Here is a 17,906-nt window from a genome sequence, read left to right as displayed (position 1 = left end):
TATGCCAAGAGGGGCTTGGATTATATGGTGAAAGAAATGCTCATTCTCTGCCAGGGAGTGAAGGTGAAACTAAGTAAGCATCACTAAGAATGTGATAAACATGTTAGTAATAATATTACTAACAAACAGCAGCGATAAATTATCTGGCAGATCAAGGACAGTGTGGCTAAGAATGAGAAATGTCAAAAGAGTTTAAGAAAAGGCATACAGGAGAAAGAATGCAAATTACAGCTGTGTAATCAGATTATTTGTATAGGTAATGAGACCGAGACCTGAACATTATTCTGCTAGAATATCAAAGCAGACAGTGTAGAAAACTAGCATCAAAAAGGAAATTTGCATCTAGGACACAACTTCTGATAATGTGTTATCAGGTGATATGGGACTTTGGTCTAGTAATTAGCCTTCAAAAATACTCATTTTTTTTTTCAGGCAGTCAGGAAAATGAATTAAACTGTGGGATAAATCTCCCGCCTCGAGAGTTACTCTGGTCTGTGGTCTGCAACAGGAGTCAGGAAGGTATTACAGCCTTCTGCAGAATGGATGTGCAAATCTGCATGGCAGAACTTCAGAGGGCCCTTCTCGCCCTCCTTGCTGCACACCCGCAGTGACCCAGCTCCAGGCTCTGCACAGTGACCTGGTCTGGTTCTCTTGCTGTTATTGTCTTATAAGCTCTGCTCTTTCCTCTCTCGTTTTGTGATGCGCGGCAGCAGCGATGTAACAGACTAACGAGGACTTCTGTCCTTCATCCTCTTATTAGCCAAAGCAAAAGGGGTCCTTTATGTCTGCACCTCGTTATTGCAGTATCATCTACGTGGAAATTGTAAGTGTAGATGAATTGTGGAAGTCACAGAAATGTAGAATATTTTAGAAAGTTTAGAAACAAACTATTAGTAGGGTAAAATGAAAATTAGTAGCAAAGCTTTACAGCTAAAACTTTGCTAGCAAAGTACTCCTTAAACATAAAGGACCAGCCCACACACTTACCTAGAAAGGCACTCTCTGCTGTCCTGATCTGCTGTGAACCACATGGATTCCTCTGAATTTTACCTTTGCAGACAATTCCAATGGTTTTCTCGCTTGTTTCTTAAAGATCTTATGTGCAAATCCTTAGGATTTTCTATAGCACCTAGGTATTTGCATGAGGGCTGAATCTGGGAGGAGAAAGCAATATCTGCCTTTCTATGGTGGTGTTCATGTGGCTTCAACATGAATATTCCCAGTGTATGAGTGTATGCCTTACTCTTACAGCATAGGTTTTCTAGGATTCAGCCTGCCTTTCTAGGCTTGTTGCTATTCATAGACTTCAAAGGAAGGAGGGCTTCCCAGAAGGTGAGAAGCCAAAATGCTGGGAGCTGGTGGTTTTATTTATTTGTAGACTCCAGAAAGACACACAATCACTGCCAGTGACTATTTTATTGCAAGATATGGTATTGGAAAAACAATTTCAACCAACAATCCGATTTATCTCTGGCTCCAACAGATTTCCAGTGCTCCTGGCCAGCAATGCGTGGCTGAGAGCTGTGCACAGAGTGGGCAGGCTGACAGATGGGCTCTGCAGAGGCGGGTGGCTCCTGGCAGCAGGCTAAGGACTTGCTAGGACAGGTAGTCAGCGTGGATGGATCAAAGAGTTCCTTGACATTGAGTTTTGTTGTAAACAGACTGCTACCAGATATCCTGTCCCTTGGTCAGCACTGAGGGGACCTGCAGCAGCTCATGGATTCTTCTTAGAATTAAAGATGAGTCACTTTAAAGGTTGCTGGATTTTCTTTCCTATTGCTCCATTTCCTCTGTTCTCTGAAGATAAATAAGAAATGAGAGCCTGGAAATTCTCTAGAGAGATCCTGCAGCTTGTTTGTTTTGTGAAAATACTTCTTGTTATCTAATTTTGTTACACTTGTTAACAACAGCAGCAGCTTTCCCATAAAACTGGCCCCAAGTAAAATAACCACAGCTTTGAGAACTGAGCTGCAGAGCAGAAATCATCATCTCAGAAACCTGAAGATGAAGTACTTTCTTCTGCCAACTCATTTAGCATTTCTCTATAGCTTTGCACTAAGTAAACCTGTCCAGGTGTGTCCCTGCTCTCAGATGTTTAGAATTTACATTGCTGCTGCTGAGTTGCTCTGACTATCTTAAAATCAGTTACAAAATTTTACTGCTGTGATTCTACATGATAGAAGTTTTCTATTACAGAGAGAAGCATGTATTAAAAGATATGCCTTTTTTTTTTTTTTGCAGATAACTACAAGAAACAATGACTTAGGTGAGTTTGATTGTAATTGTTATATAAATAACTGTAGATTTTGGTGGGGCTGCTTCTCCATTTTGCATTCTCATTATTTTTTGTATTTTTCTCTTTGAAAATATTTTCCAGCATCAGTGGAAAACAATTCACAGAATGCAGATGTGTTTTAAAGTTTCATTCAGTGTGATCATTTATGCTGTCATAATAAAGAAATTAAGTAGACTTATTGAGCAATAGCTACATGCTAGCAAATGCTACGTGGAATGTTGTTTTCTGTATGTAGCCTCAGCAAATCAGAATATTTTTCACTTTGATTTCTTTCTTATGTGATATAAGGCACTTCTCCGTCTTCTGTACCGAAGGCTACTATACGTTTTTGGCATAATAACGAATGGGTCTTGTCTGTGAGAAATATATTCCAAGTATTTTGGAGCCAGAACTGAGGAGCATGTCACAATGTCTTAAGTCAAGTGAACAGTTAACCTGGAAATTAATAGCTTGCATTCAATAGGCATGATAAAAATAGTAGTTTCTTTTGTATGATTCATCCCATTTTTTATAGAGGTCAGTTATGGTTTTTCTTTAATTCCACAAGTTCTAACGAAGAGAACAATGACTTATAATACTTAGCCTTATGCTCTGAAGGCTCACAAAGCTTCTTAAGCTAAAATATACTTAGCCATTACTTTGATTACAGCTGCACTATGACATCTATATTAATATTAACCTTTTCTATCCAGGAAGCAAGGCAGACCTAACCAGTCTTAGCATATTGTGAATGCTAGGTTCACTCAGTCTTCATTTACTAATCCTTTTTCGCATTATTGGGAAATGAACTTCAGTGAAAGAAATTTCCAAAGGTACAAAAGCTTGGTTAGCATATACCTCTCATCTCCCTTTTGCACATCTATCTGCCTTCTCAGTGCCTTGTATGTTCTTTATTTTCTGCATCTGCCAGGTAGTGAAATAGCTGTTTATGAAGGAGACATCCTCTTGAGAAGAGGACGACGCAGTGCAATTAACTGTGAGAGTTGTTTATGGCCAAAGTCACAAGATGGACTGGTCAAGGTTCCAATTAACATCTCTTCTGATTTCTGTGAGTGTATGCAAATGGATGCTGTAAAGTTAGCATTGATCTTCCAGTCCCTATGCTCTCTGTTATTTTATGTTTCTGTGGCTTGCACCAAAAGCAATCTTTGTCCAAATGAGAATTTATTGACAGTCTCTTGTGCTAATCTGTTAGCCCCATGGTAGTTTGGCTAAGACTCCAGATATTTCAGTTACAGACATGAAAATATGTGGTTACTTGGGCAGTAGTTGTTATATAAATACCAGCTAATTAATTTTAATTACAAATATTTGCTCATTCCTGCTAGCTACAATGCACTTTGATATTTAAGAAGTACAGAAGAAAAAATATAATTTGTTCACATTACTAATGTATTTTTTTCAAGATTACCACTAGGAGCACTTTTTTGAACACTGTCATTTTCTTTCAAATCTCATAAAAACATTCCCATACTAGAAATCCTGTAGAGGCAAAAATGGAGGAAAAATCCTTGGTAACATTTTTTCTCTTATTGTTTTCACCTACTAAGTCAACAGCTCTGTCCTGTGCAAAATGTTGCAGGTCTGATGCCTTAATCTAGAAAATTTTGTTACAGAAGACTTCATATGGGCTGTGCAGGTCTTCCATCTCTCCCCTATTGAGGCTTCTCTGGTCTAAGGCTTCCATACAGACCCTTCTTAAAAGACCTAACCTTGAGAGAAAATGGCATGGAATGCCATTTGGAAAAATGGCAGAGAGAAAATGGAAGTGAAATACAGCCTGTGCCTGATTCCCCTGCCTGGGGAAACAGAATCTGAATTATCATTTGAGCTGAGGAAAGCCCAGTCTGTGTTATCTAGGCTGCCCTGTTTGCTCATGTGCTTCCAGAACTGCAGCATGTACTTTTGTGGGGGTTATTCCATCTACCGTCCTCTCCCCAAACTTTAAAGATGAGAAAATTGAGATACAAAACAGTTGTAGATTATTCATAACTGAGGAAGCCAAATTAGGCCAAAATGTTCAAGAGCAGATAAACATTCCAATCTTTGTTTGGTACCTGAATAGAAACACTGTGATCTTCGGAGCTTCTGAACGCTGGCTGTCTCAAGGGATTCCAAAGGGTGTGTAGCAAACATTTGTTATCTCTGATAAACAAAATAGGGTTTTGGTGCTTAGCTACGGTCAGGTGGCTCATTTGGGATACTTTAATCTAATTATTTCTATCTGGAACTGTTTCATTTTTTCCCTTCTGTCTAATGGAAAAAACAATGCCAGTCTTTTGCTGTCCATCAGATGTCTCCTATAGAATATGCTTAAGGGCCAGCTCTAATTCTTACCTCTCCCCTTAAAATTCCAATTAACTTGAAGATATCTGAAGGCTTTGAGTCCTTTCAAAATTATACTTGTATGATAAAAAGCTAACGAGTGCTCTGAAGTTTCAAAGGAATGCACCCCATCAGTACACCCTGGTTTTCATTAACCAAGGAAGATTTCTCCTGGCCCCTTTCTCTTTCTAGCAGTGACAGAGAAGTCTTGGATTGCTGATGCTCTGCAAGAGATCTCCACGCTGACCTGCGTGCAGTTTATAAATCGCACTACAGAAACAGACTATGTGCATGTTGAACGTGGGCAGAGGTAAGCTTCCTGTCTCCTGGCAGTGGAAGCACTATAAAGGTCTTTCAGCTTCTTTTCCATTTTGATCTGGATTTAAGTAATTGCCCCTTTTTATCATAGGAGTCAAGGTTCAGAGAGCAGCTGCAATATTTAATTTTTCTTTAGAAATACTGATAGTTACATCAGTTAATAGACTGCAGGAATAAATGTGTGTGTGGACTTAAAGATAATGGGGTATAAGAGATATTTTCCTTAATTATTGTAAAAATTTAAAGAAGTATAATTTTTTGGGGTTCATTGCTTAACTACTTAAACTGCTTCATCCTAGTTTGATATAGCTGGTTTACTGTTTTAAAATTTGCCACACTCATCACCAAAGCTTTATTTCTCCTCCTATGCAGTTTGGTAGCTTTTGGAGATATCTCACGCCAGTGACTATTTGCAAGTCCCCTTCTGTGGCTGCATGTATGGAGGCCCTTGGTGGCATAATCAGCACATCTCTTTCTTTGTATTTGCTGAATGTGAGCATTTTGGTTATTGATTGCCTATTCTTAGCTGCTGGTCTTACTTTGGAAAAATTGGAGGACGTCAAGCAGTAGGCCTGGTGAAAAATGGTTGCATGGATAAAGGAGCAATTCAGCATGAAATGAACCACGCACTGGGTTTCATCCATGAACAGGCACGCAGTGATCGGGACAGGTTTGTCAAGATTATGTGGGAACACATTGTGGCAGGTATGTCCACTAAATCTTAAGAGAAAACATATACTTTCAGATAAAGGAGTATGTTTCTTCTGTGAACAGCAATGCAAATAAGAATCACGATTAATGCTGGCTGAATTGCAGCATCAGCACATTCAGTGTGATGGAATTTCTCATTCAGTGTTTGTACTAGGGGAATTTCTGTGGCAACACCTACCTTTGTGTGGCCCACCAAGGCACAGGAGCCTAAAAGTAGCTCTACATTCTTATTTTGATAGTCATTTTGAGCCCAGACTCACCTTATATCCAAAATACCAAAATGAACAGTAATGCAAAATGTTGTAGCAAAGGCTTGACAAGGAGACAAGACTATGGGACTTCTAGCTGAGACAAGGTGAAACATGATATTCAGAGATCACGGTGGGGAATCGCACAGCAACTCTATCTCGGGGAAAGCCATGAAAATGGGGAAGGCAGCAGGTAGGCATCTTGGCACTGGCAGTGAGTGAAATGCACACGGCCTAAAATGTAGGTGAACGAGGGACTCAATGCAGAGAGAATGGAAGCACGTGCAACCACTAGCATGTGCAAAATTCTGGGACTTGGCAGGATGTAAGAGGAAGGACTGCAATTATTTCCTCCTTGTGGAGAGCATAATACACACTGCCATGAAAAGAAGCAATGGGGAGCAATCAGAACTGCTAACTCTGGAGGGAGAAAACAGGTGAATGTTATTTAGGGAAAGGAATGCAGGATGAATAGTTTGGGCACGTGCCCTTGACCTGTGTGCTGGGAACATGGGAGTGTATAGAGAGCTCCAAGCTCTGGGGAGGGGAGGGTAGAGAGAACAGCAGGAGGTCCCAGAGAAAGTGAGAAAGTAGTACATAGAAGAAAAGTAGGGGAAGAAAGGATGCGAGGAATCACTTGTCTGACAGCTGTGAGATAGCTGGAAAATCCACAACAATTGCAAAAAGATAATAGTGTACTTAGTTCATTATAGAAAATAATAGTACATGAGATGGAACAATTGAATACCAAGTTCTAATAAGTCTCTTCAACAAATAATATAATCAACTCTTAAATGTCATGCACAGCTGAAAATATATCTTTTTCTCCAGATGGAACTTGCTTGTTTTTACTGCAAATTCCTAACACACTGTTCTCCAAACTTTTTTTCAGCTATTCCCATGATATCCTAAGTAAATTCCATTTGGCTGCTCTTTATTGAGATTTCAGCTCTCGTGTTAAGGTGTAATTTTGCTATGAATTGTACAACAATTTGCCATTGTACAACAAGGGTGTGCCATGTTTGAAATACTAGCAAAGGATGTGCTAGGAAAGAGGAGTTGAAAACATGAAGTTACACCAAAGATACTACACATACACATAAAATCTTACACCAGTTTTGCAGGGAGGAATCCACAGGTTCAGATGTCATCCTTCAAAATGGATACAGATGTAAGCAAGCTCTGATGCAGGCACAGTATCATGAAAGGATAAAAGAGGGGGAAGAGGTGAAGAAGACAAGACTATGCAAAAGGAGATGGGGTATATCTTCAGTGTTTTAACAGCATTCACCAGGCATGGAGGCTGAGAAGACAAGGGAGTTAGAATGCAGAGTGTGCGCGGCACAAGCACTGTAGGGAAAGAATGCAAAGATATGCAGGGAAAAGGAAATGAAGAAACACAACTATGTTCCTGAGGAGTGTTAGCGTACGTCTCCTGTAAAAACATGCTGCTGTTAACAGCGCTGATGGCTGAGCTCCCCCTGACCTCAGTGGTGCAGAACTAGACCTCAAGACCTTTTGCAGCTTCCCAGCTCTTCCACACAAGATGTTTTTCTCTTGCCACAGTATACTGTGGATGTTTGGGTTTTGTTTTTACCCAGCAATTCACCTTGGAAGCCATCCTGCTTCTTTGTTTTGACAAAATGCAGCCCGATCAGTTGCTGTCCACTTAGCTACTTGAAACTCAGCTTGTTTTTCCCAAACTTTTGGGGAAAAAAAAAAAAAACTGTATTCAGAGCCTTCAGCCAAAGCTTCCTTTTCAGCTCTTCTGAGTCATTATACTTAGATTCTGGCAGAGGTAGATTTTTTTTTTTTTTTTTAATTTTTTAGAGCGGAAAAGATGGGTTAAGTCCCCTCACATGTGCAGGTCTAGACAGCCAAATCTCTCTGGCCTGTGATGAGGCAGATAGTAGTTTGCTGGCAGCGCCTCGGTCCAGCCAGGCTGCTGTTACTCTTTCTTTTTTAGCAAACCAGTTCAGCAAAGCATTTATGTGCCAAACAGTAGCCATATGCTTAAATGTTTCACTGCATTTGAACTGTGTTCTCTGTTCATCGCCTCAAAAGAAGCCATGCACTTGCTGATAATTCTTTCTGAAGTCAGTACAGCAGATAAGAGGAACTGAGATAAAAACCTGACTGTCAGGAAAGCCAAAGCTGTTGAGAACCAGTTTGAGCCTTAACTGAGTTTTTGAGCTATGAAAAGCTCCAAAGCCATATCTCCAAACTTTCTGTAATTCAGGTTTTTGAAACTTCTCTTTGCATTTCGTAGCCCTTGTTGGGACCAGTGCTGAAGGACATTACTGGAAGAGTCTAGCTCTGATTGCAAGCCTGCCAGCCAAGTTGTGCAGACTCCAGAGATTTTTCTGACAAGCGTCCAACACTGAATGCTGGTCCAGATGGTTTGTGGCTTACAAACCACTAGTTACAATAATGAAGGTACAGATGTTGAACTGGAAAGGAGTAGTTAGGGCATTAGCCTCAAGGCCAGCCTGACTGCATTCAGCTCCCTGCTCTGACACTGCTTGCTTGCCTGTCTTATTACGGATGAGACACACAATATGCAATTCATATTCATACTCTCCGGTCAATGGAGAGAAATAGGTGCCTTCAGATGAAATTCCCTCCAACTGTGTCAACTCTTCCCCTCCTCCGACTATCCTGGAAGCCTGGGTGAATAGATTCAGTGCCTAACTTAAAGCTAGGTAATGTGAATTCTGGTCTGTGTCTCTAGGCCCCAGTCCTTTATCAGTGTAATGCTTTCTTACCTCATATGGGCTTTTTAAGGCTGAACAGATGAAGAGTGATGCCTGTTGTGACAGGACAAGGATAATGGTTTTAAAACAGAGGGAGGTAGATTCAGACTAGACATAAGGAAAAAAATTTTTACAATGAGGGTGGTGGAACACTGGAACAGGTTGCCCAGAGAGGTGGTGGATGCCCCATCCCTGGAATCATTCAAGGCCAGGTTGGAGGGGGCTCTGAGCAACCTGATCTGGTTGGAGATGTCCCTGCTTCTTGCTGGGTGGTTGGACTAGATGACCTTAAAAGGTCTCTTCCAACCCTAACTATTCTATGCTTTTATGATAAGATGCTCAGCAGCTATGCTAAGAGGGGCTGTACCAGCAGCTATATTCAGACAGAATGTTTCTAGCTGATCTTACTGAGTGCCCCTGCTTCATGCAAGTCATATCACTTCACTGTAGTCACTGCTGATGGGTTTGACCAGAGAAAAAGTCAGAACATGGCTGATAACATGTGCTTTGGTGTGAGTAACAGGCAATTCGTATACCTTTCTTTTGTGGTTGTATAACCCTTTGGTGGAAGGACTCAGCAAGACAGGTTGGTGGTCACCCACACATACGTCTGAATTTTTAGTCTAGGTGGTCAGCCAGATTTCCTTCTAAAGATATGGATGCAGCTTTGGGGACATGAGTTGAGTGCTTATAATGTTCAAGATAATGCACTGAAATATACTTGGAGACACCCTAAGGAAGATGGAGAGATTAATACCTTTACTTGAAGAGTGGAATGGATTCATTGATTGTATCAAAACTTTGACCTACTTGATTTGGTTCATATTCTGAAACCTTCTAGACTAAGTGAAAATGGGTTCCCATGGACTTCTAAAAGCTCTGGTGGTTTTGGCAGATCCAAGATCTCATGAGAACAAGTATTTGTATCCTAAGTCATTCTTAGGATTATTAAAGCAGGCAGTGTACTGTTAGAGCGGCAATAATTGTTCTGACTGAAATGTTGCTTTACTACCTTACAGGGGAACAAGGGAACTTTGGAAAAGTGAATTCCAAAAATCTGGGCCTTCCCTATGACTACTCTTCAGTGATGCACTATGGCGCGTAAGTTGCTTTCTGAGACGTCTTTTCAAAGGAGCAAACAGCTTTAAGATCTTCTGCTTGGATCTAGGAAGAAGGAATTGCTCTGTGCAGGAAATGACTTTTGCTGTTCACTTAAAATTGAGTGAATGGAAATAATTAAGGGTGAGCATATTTCCTTTGTCAGCAGGATTCTTGGAAAACAGAGTTGATACAGATAAAAGAAAAAATTAGGACATTTTCTTTCACTGTATTCCTGTCTCTTGCTAGAGGCCTTTGACATGGCTATGGTGCAAAGTCTAACTCTACTGAGTCACTGATCTAAAACAGTCCTGAAGTCTAAATTATTTCATTAGCATAGTAACAGCTGATCACAGGCAACGATATTTAGGTAAAGAGAGAAGAAAGCTGGATTTTTTTTTTTATATAATTAAGATATTATGTGCTGCCTCATATTCATCTGGGAACACTACCTAAGGCTGCACTTTTAGTCCTTAATGTACAAGCTTGTATCATGTACCTTCTCCTTTATTTACACTGGCAAGTAACAACTTCTGAACAAAACCATGACATAAAACTTGTCTAGCAGGAGGCAGGAAATAGCAGATAGCAAATAAATGATCAGTAACCGAGACAGAACTACTCCTGCCTCTCTGCCACTGGAACCATGAAGGTGGGATTCAGTTAATTTTGCCAGGACATTGGCAAAAACTCTTCTCACTAGGACAGTGCAGCATTTTCTTGTTTCTTGCTTCCTGCTGCTGCACACAAACTGGCTGCCATGCTGGCCCTCTTCAGGGAAGACTGACTGGTCTCTGAGAAGCTTCTTGCCCTTTTCCATTGAAATTCTGTGCATATGGTACATCAATATGATTATGCATTTAGAAAACTTCACTGTTTAAGAGACGTGATCTAGAAATGTGATTTCTTTATTTCTACAGGTATGATTTCTCCAGTACTCCAGGGAAAAAACCAACTATTGTACCAGTTCCTGACCCCTCTATACCCATTGGGCAGAGAGAAGGGCTGAGTAACTTGGACGTAGCTAAAATCAACAAGCTCTACAAGTGCAGTAAGTGCTGTAGATAGAAGGCATGTGAATCCTTACATAGCTGATGGCTGCAGGCACTATCAGACCTCCTCCAAAGGAGCTCAACCCGCAGTTCTTTCAATCTTACAGGAGGGCTGGTATATATGTGGAAACAAATGTGTCCATGTGCCAAGCTGCTGCCTTCTTGGAAAGGACAATTTACTTTCAATAATTCACTGTCAATCTCACCTAGTCACCACTCTTTAACGTGAGCAAAACCCATCAGAGAAATCAGGGTTGCTACCTCTCAGCTTCTCACTTCAGGAAAGCTCTGAAGGTTGTAAAGCATGTAAACTGTCCTCAGCCATGATTATAGCTTAAAGTCACGTGCATCAGTAGTGCCACCAGCTTTGTGATTTCTTTCAATTAGCAAACGACTGCAAGGCTGTAAGTACGGGTGCCATTTAGGCTTGTCAGAACATCTTTTTGAGGAGAATTCTCCTCCAAGTTATCTGCTTCCTTGCCCCATCCATTTCTAACTCATCACTGTGGTATCTTAAGGTCCAGAAATACCTAGCATTCCTCTATAGCAGGAACTCTTCAGCTGAGATGCACAAAACACAGGTAAAACACCAGGCATGCTCCTGCAATGCACGGTTTTTGTCTTGACTCCCAGTACACAGGCTAATTGATTTACACAGTATTTGACTTTTCTGAGATGTTATTCAATTAGTTTCCACCAAAACAGAAAAAAACATTAACATGGCCTAAATATTAGTGTACCAAATTCTGTTCTGAACGTAGTTAAATAAACATCAGTAATTAATGGGAATCAGCATTCTTTCAGTTGGATAGTTAGGTACAGAAATCCTTGCTGAGAATCGTACCTCCCAAATTCTTAACTGCAGGTAAGACAAGTTTACAATTTAAGTGTCATGGTCTCAAAGACAGTGATAACAAGTATTTAATTATATTTATTCTTGATAGTGGAGCTGGGAATTAATCATAATTAATACATTATTATGTAATTTCATAGTTAGATCTGTATGTTTTGGAAAAAAAGGGCTAAATTTAAAAAAAAAAAAGGAGAAGAACTCAGGGGCTGAAAAAAAAGGACAAAAAGTCTGGTTGTCTCAGGGAAAGTAGGGAGCAAGAAAAAAAATGTCCTAATTTCATGTGCTTAGATGTCATATATTAATATCTTGTAATTTGGGGAGTTACACATAGTGCAATAAATGAAGACTACATATGGAAAGACAAAAACCAGATGAGATCAGATTTTGTATACCAGTCACTAGGTCTGTAGCTTGACTTCAGTGCTCTTCATCCCCCGGTGACTACCCCTCTTTGCTTTGACAGAATCTAGATTTCAAGCTTGATTTTTGCATACAGTTATGAATACACACACATTTGCTGATGGGAATGGATGTACTGATGTCATTGAAACTACTCCTATGATTGAGGTTAAGGAAGTTCATGAAAGATCCAGGCCTTTTTTAGTAAACTAAAATATCTGAGTGAAGCTCTACTGTATTTAAAAAAAAAAAAAAGTATTATCTGAAGCAGGTAAGTACCTTAACTAGCTCTATTTCACTCACAGGTTTTGGATCACTTTTACACTAGGAACATCAACACAATTGTAAGCATTATAATAAATTTCTCTTTTACAAGCTTGACTGACGCAAATGGTTGGAAACTTGTCAGGCATTTCTGGAGGATTTTTGTGCAGTTTTAATTCTCTTCAACACTGTTTGGTTCTTCCCTGCAGATTGCTGCAGCTTTGTGTTGCCTAAATCCAAAGACTCGTTCTCCTCCATCAATTACCCATCACCATACCCGAACAATAGCAGCTGCCTGTGGTTGATTCGCATCCGTCGAAGCAAGGTAATTTTTAGTGGGAGAAAAAAGGTTTGAACCACAGTTTCAAGGCTACACAACATTATTTCATTATTATGACTACCCTCTGGGAGTCATTCCCGTGGAGCAAGACATTTATTTTGCTATACAGTGAATGAAAAGACAGTCTCAACAATTTTCATAAGAGTTATTAAGACTATGAGATCCATTATTTAACTTGATCTTTATTGAGTTAAGATTGGATGGCTTTTCAAAGACAAGCAATAGTGAAACATCAATCACTGGGCTCAGTAACAGAGCAGCTAGGTGAAACTCTATGCTCTTTTTATACAGAAAGTAAAATTTCAGTGATAGATGGATAGTAAAATGAAGTCCAAGTCCTAAAAATAAAATGTTACATCATAACAATTAGATGGTTTTAATCTTTCCCTGTGTATAGCATTAAACTCAACATCTGTTTTCTTGTTTCTCAAGATTTTCCTGCAGTTTGAGGCTTTTGATCTCCAGCTGTCCTCAGACTGTTCTTCTGACTATATAAAAATTTACAATGGAAACAGCAAGAATTCTCCTGTCTTGCTGGACAAATACTGTGGGAAGGGGCCACTGCCCTCCTTAGTGGCATCTGGATCGACAATGCTGGTAGAGTTTGCAAGTGATGAGAGCATTACAGCCACAGGATTCAGAGCTTCCTACAACAGGGGTATGAACACACCTTTACAGAGCTTGGAGAACAGCATTAATAGTATTTGCATGGAAGAATTGAACATTTTGAACATGTACTCTAGAGCAATTTTTTCTGTGTTATTCTTTACACAATTGCTAATGCAGAAAGCTGGGCAATGATGGGGTTGAAAGTTAGCAGGAAACAGAAAATGGGATGTTGCATGGGTCTTATGCTAGTAATCCTGAGAACCTTCTCACATTCTTCTGAGAGCCTCTGGTAGGCTTCTTCACATCTTTCGAACAATTTCTTTAAATACAAACAATGCAATGACTGTAACTGACAGGAGCAGTGCATCCAAAAAGCAAAAAGACTGCAGAACTCGACCAGGAATCCCAACGAATGAGATGTAAAGCCAGTATCTGGGCAATACATTATTCAAAGTTTTGTGGCATTTTATGCAACGAGAGAGAAACTAACCTTGGGTAACTTACACATTCTGAATTAAAGGCTTTCGTTATGGTACATGAAACAGTGCTTGCCTGGAGTCACTTGAGGAGTGTCTGTTTTACAAACATACAAATGCATTACGCACCGCTGGATAAAATTCTGTTGTGCTGCAACATGCTTTCAGTTAGAAGGCAGTAGCCCAAATAACTTGTTATTGCCTTATTTCAACTGAAAATGCAAACTTTTTTAAAGCATAAATTGAAGAAGTCTTAGAAATGTGTCATTGTCACTCTTTTTGCATTAGTCTTGATGGAGTCATTTCTAGATAGCATTAGATCTAGCTGGATAATGCAGTCTTGAATACTTGAGTTAATTCTTTTCTGAAAATGCCGTGAGTACCATTAGAGAGCTATGCTAATATGGTAACACTCAGTTGTAAAGACAGATAAACCTTTAGGTGCAGCTGTTTCCTGTCCTCCAAAGGTTGTTTAGCAGCTATGTTTTTAGTTCCTTTAGTACAGCTGCTGATACAAATACTAAGCAAAGAAATAAAACATTTCAGCAGTAGATTTTCATAGTAGCACATTTTTTCTTGGCTCGAAGAAATAATACAATACAATATAAGCGAGCTCACTTCTACTGCCAAAATACTCTTGCTAATATGCCTGCCTTTGTTTTTCTCCTTTACTCCGCAGTGAACTGTGGAGATACTTTCACAGACTCAAATGGAGTCATCACCTCTCCAAACTACCCCAATAAATACCCCAAAAACCGAGCATGCTTCTGGGTCATCCGTTCTCCAGTAGGATACAAGGTAAGGCACAGATGAATTCATTTGTGTGTTTCATCGGTGCTTTCTAACGCAATCTCTTTTTGCTTTGGAGAATAATAGCTGTAATGCCACTTTTTGAGCAGGCATTCTCAGAGGAAAAGTCTGAACACAAAAAAAAAAAACAGTTTAAGAACTTATGCTGGATCTTGGTGTCTGAGGTGTTCAGCAAGGGAAAACCTTTACACATGCATGTGAACTCTTATGAATTTAGCCTGTACCAGCAGGCTTTGTTCAGAATAATCCCTAGGTAAGAGTTCCCACTAGAAAACTGAAACATTGCCCGGGTGCTGTTTTTATATTTCTCTAGAGAAAAGAATTTAAAGTGTGCAACATCAATCTTGTCCCTTGCTTCTCCTTTCAATCCAAATGCTGATGAACTAAGCAAATAATATGCTAATAATTTGTTTTACAATATGAGATCAGGATGTGGCGCAAACACAGAATAAAATATCGTGCCTGCACACAAGGAATTTAGACTGTTTGTGCTTGTTACCTAGAAAGAGTAAGAGAAAAGGATGTAACATGGAAGCAAAGTGCTTTGGTTGTATTTTTTCCAGATATCTCTCAAAATGTTATCCTTTGAGCTGGAAGATAGTGACAGATGCATCTATGACTACTTGCTCATACATGATGGAAGCCGACCTACATCACCTGCAGTTGGCCCTTATTGCGGGACAGAGAAGGTTGCAGACTTTACTTCCACTGGGAACTTTGTGCTGGTGGAATTTCACAGTGATATAGTTTGGGAGTTGCCTGGATTTGTGATGATTTATACATTTGGTAGGTAGTACTATACTGATGGGAGTTGGAAAATACAGAAAGTAAGAGACCAGCTAGCCACAGGTAAAAGTCAAGATGCCACCAATTTCAGCAAAAAATATAGTTCCCTGATACCTTTAACAAGCTTGAAGCTTCATCTCTTAGTCATGTGTCTACAGTGGTGTAATTTACATGGTGAATGATGGACAAAAATGTTCCTGCTTATGGGATGCTTGTGTCTGAGACTGTAAGCTTTTTGTTATAGTATTCCCATTGCTGGTGTTGCATGGCAAAATGCAATAGCAGAAATGAAACTATGTAAGCAGATTTTCAAGAACTTCTAGTGAACTTTAACCTGTATTCTGACAAATGTTGTTACCCAATTCTAATGTGCATTGCAGTATGCATACAGAAAAATCGTCAGACACATTTATTTATGCTTTGAAGCCAAGCTCACTTATACAGTTTGTATAGGCACCTCAGCTTCACCTGGAAATCGCCACTTTAGACTGAAGATGCAAACTAAGATGTTTGTATAGCATCTCAACTCAAAGAATTGCACTACTGCTGTGTGAGATGAACAGGTCAGGGAACAGATTTAACTAAAGAAATGATGAAGAGTGGCAGGAACGAGCAGTGGAGGAGAGGGAACGGAGTGAAGCACCTCTTGTGGCCCGTGTCAGGTATTGAACTTGTCCATGGGGTATTACGACAATATTTTTTAAAAACGAGCCCTGAAAACCTAATGCAAAGTCCATTGAATGTAAATGTAGCCAGTAACTTTGGATAACATATTAGGTGTGAAGTACCTTGTCTGCAGAGAGAAATCTTCCACCTCTGAGGAGACATCTGAAGAGGAGAAAGAAATCACCACTGTAGACAGCTAACACTTTGCCTTGACTTCATGTGTTCAGAACTAAATGCCAATGCCAAACTGGAAGATGTCAAAATGTAATAAAAAATAACAGTTCTTGCTGCAACTAAGCCTTTGTGAAGAAGAGCACATAGAGAATGCCAATTTGCTTTCCTGCTGCTAGGAAAGCATTCAAGAAAATTTTGAATTATGCTGACTTTTGGGTTTGGGTTGGTTTGGGTTGTTTGGTTTTTTTTTTTTTAGGATCTGTAATGTTTTCCATTTTAAGCACTGGCTAATTTTCATACTCAGAAGAATGATAATTGATAAGTTCTGGACATCAGGGTCTAGAGCTTGCTTGCATCATGGTGGGAAAGTGCATGCACAGCAGGCAATAAATATTTGTAGTTCTTATAAGCTCCTGTCTTCTAGCTATAAAAGGTATTCCTTCATTTAATTTGTTTCACTATTTAGATTGGCACCTTTTTGAAGGATGTAACAATTTCAGCAGCATGAGAGAAAATTAAAACTCTATTTCTGTTTTTAACCTCAACTTCAGACTGTACAAAAGCTAATTCCTCTCCCTAGGTCTGAGGACTTTCATGGTGGCGCAAAAGTAATAACCCTGTGACAACTGTTATTGTAGAGAAAGTTGAATGGGTCCCTATTTTAAATATATGCAGCTTTGTAAGTTGAGCATTACTTTAGATTCCCTTCCCATGACCTGATGTGGGGCTCTACACAGCATCATAGAATAGTTTGGCCATCTAGTCCAACCCCCCTGCATAGGTCGAGTGTTTTAGATGGTCACCCATATTTGGTAAAGGAGCACGAACAACGGGTTGAAACAGCAAAGTACCACATATGGGAATATTAGTCTTGCAACTTGTCCCTAGGAATATGCTTTTAAGTAGGAGTCTGAGATGTGGCAATATGACTTGATCAGGGTGCTTTTATTTGGAAGCAAGCCCTTCCTGCTGGCAAGTTGTTGGCCCTAAGGGCACACAGCCTCGCTAACGATTCCAATCTCATTTGTTTTGAAAACATGAATTCAACAGTAATGATGTAGAAATGCATTCCTGAATGTACAGATAGGCTGAAATATAACGTGATTAGTAAACTCTCTCTTTCATAGGAAAGGCTTTTCAGTATGAGATCTAAAGGTTCTGTTTTTTATGAGTTCTATTAGGGGCTTTTGTTAACTGCTTTCCTTAAAGGATATGCATGTTAGCTGGAGCTTCCACACATGCTCCAAATGACCTCCTGACCCTCTGCAGATATAAAAACCTTCAGCTTTCCTCTAATTATTGCTAAAAACTCTGGTTTCCTGCAGCAGGCTCCACTTTAGTTATTGTATAACTGTACTATTACTCATCTATAAATCTGTGGCCCACCAAACAGGAAAATGCAAGATACAAAACATCCTGACGAATGGCATCCTTCTTATAATGACTGCTGCTCATTTTCACCCACAGTTAGTTGAGAATCTTAAATGGAGAAGCTGTAGAATTCACAAACCCTGCTCAGAGCTTAGGTGTAGCCAACTGCACAGTGTAAAGAGACTTGCATCTAACAGACACTCATCCTCTCACAACAGGCATTGCCCATATATAAAAATATTTTATAAGCTTGCTATTAACATTCATATACAGAGATAGATGAATTAAGAGTGACCAGCTAGTAGACACAATGGACAGTATAGCCAAAAGTTTAGGATTCAAATACTACCGTAGGAG

General features: G+C 39.7%; 1 protein-coding gene across 2 annotated transcripts; it reads left to right on the top strand.

Moving 5' to 3' along the window:
• Nucleotides 1-2,004: 2,004 nt before the first annotated feature.
• Nucleotides 2,005-15,346, top strand: LOC104476686 (embryonic protein UVS.2). Of its 2 annotated transcripts, XM_086749318.1 has the most exons (12): nucleotides 2,005-2,073; nucleotides 2,242-2,266; nucleotides 2,378-2,411; nucleotides 3,211-3,344; nucleotides 4,814-4,931; nucleotides 5,466-5,644; nucleotides 9,671-9,752; nucleotides 10,670-10,800; nucleotides 12,527-12,642; nucleotides 13,090-13,315; nucleotides 14,422-14,540; nucleotides 15,116-15,346. In XM_086749318.1, the coding sequence occupies exons 1-12, from the start codon at nucleotides 2,005-2,007 to the stop codon at nucleotides 15,344-15,346; spliced, it is 1,464 nt and encodes a 487-aa protein (XP_086605444.1). The 2 variants fall into 2 exon arrangements, with proteins under 2 accessions (XP_086605444.1, XP_010114869.2); XM_010116567.2 differs by lacking the exon at nucleotides 2,378-2,411 and having other exon boundaries at nucleotides 3,207-3,344.
• Nucleotides 15,347-17,906: the final 2,560 nt, after the last annotated feature.

Source organism: Chlamydotis macqueenii, chromosome 5, assembly GCF_036417535.1.
Source record: "Chlamydotis macqueenii isolate bChlMac1 chromosome 5, bChlMac1.mat, whole genome shotgun sequence".
Taxonomy (NCBI): Eukaryota; Metazoa; Chordata; class Aves; order Otidiformes; family Otididae; genus Chlamydotis; species Chlamydotis macqueenii.
Note: the sequence above shows the minus strand (reverse complement) of the source record. Positions and strands in the feature narration are given on the sequence as shown.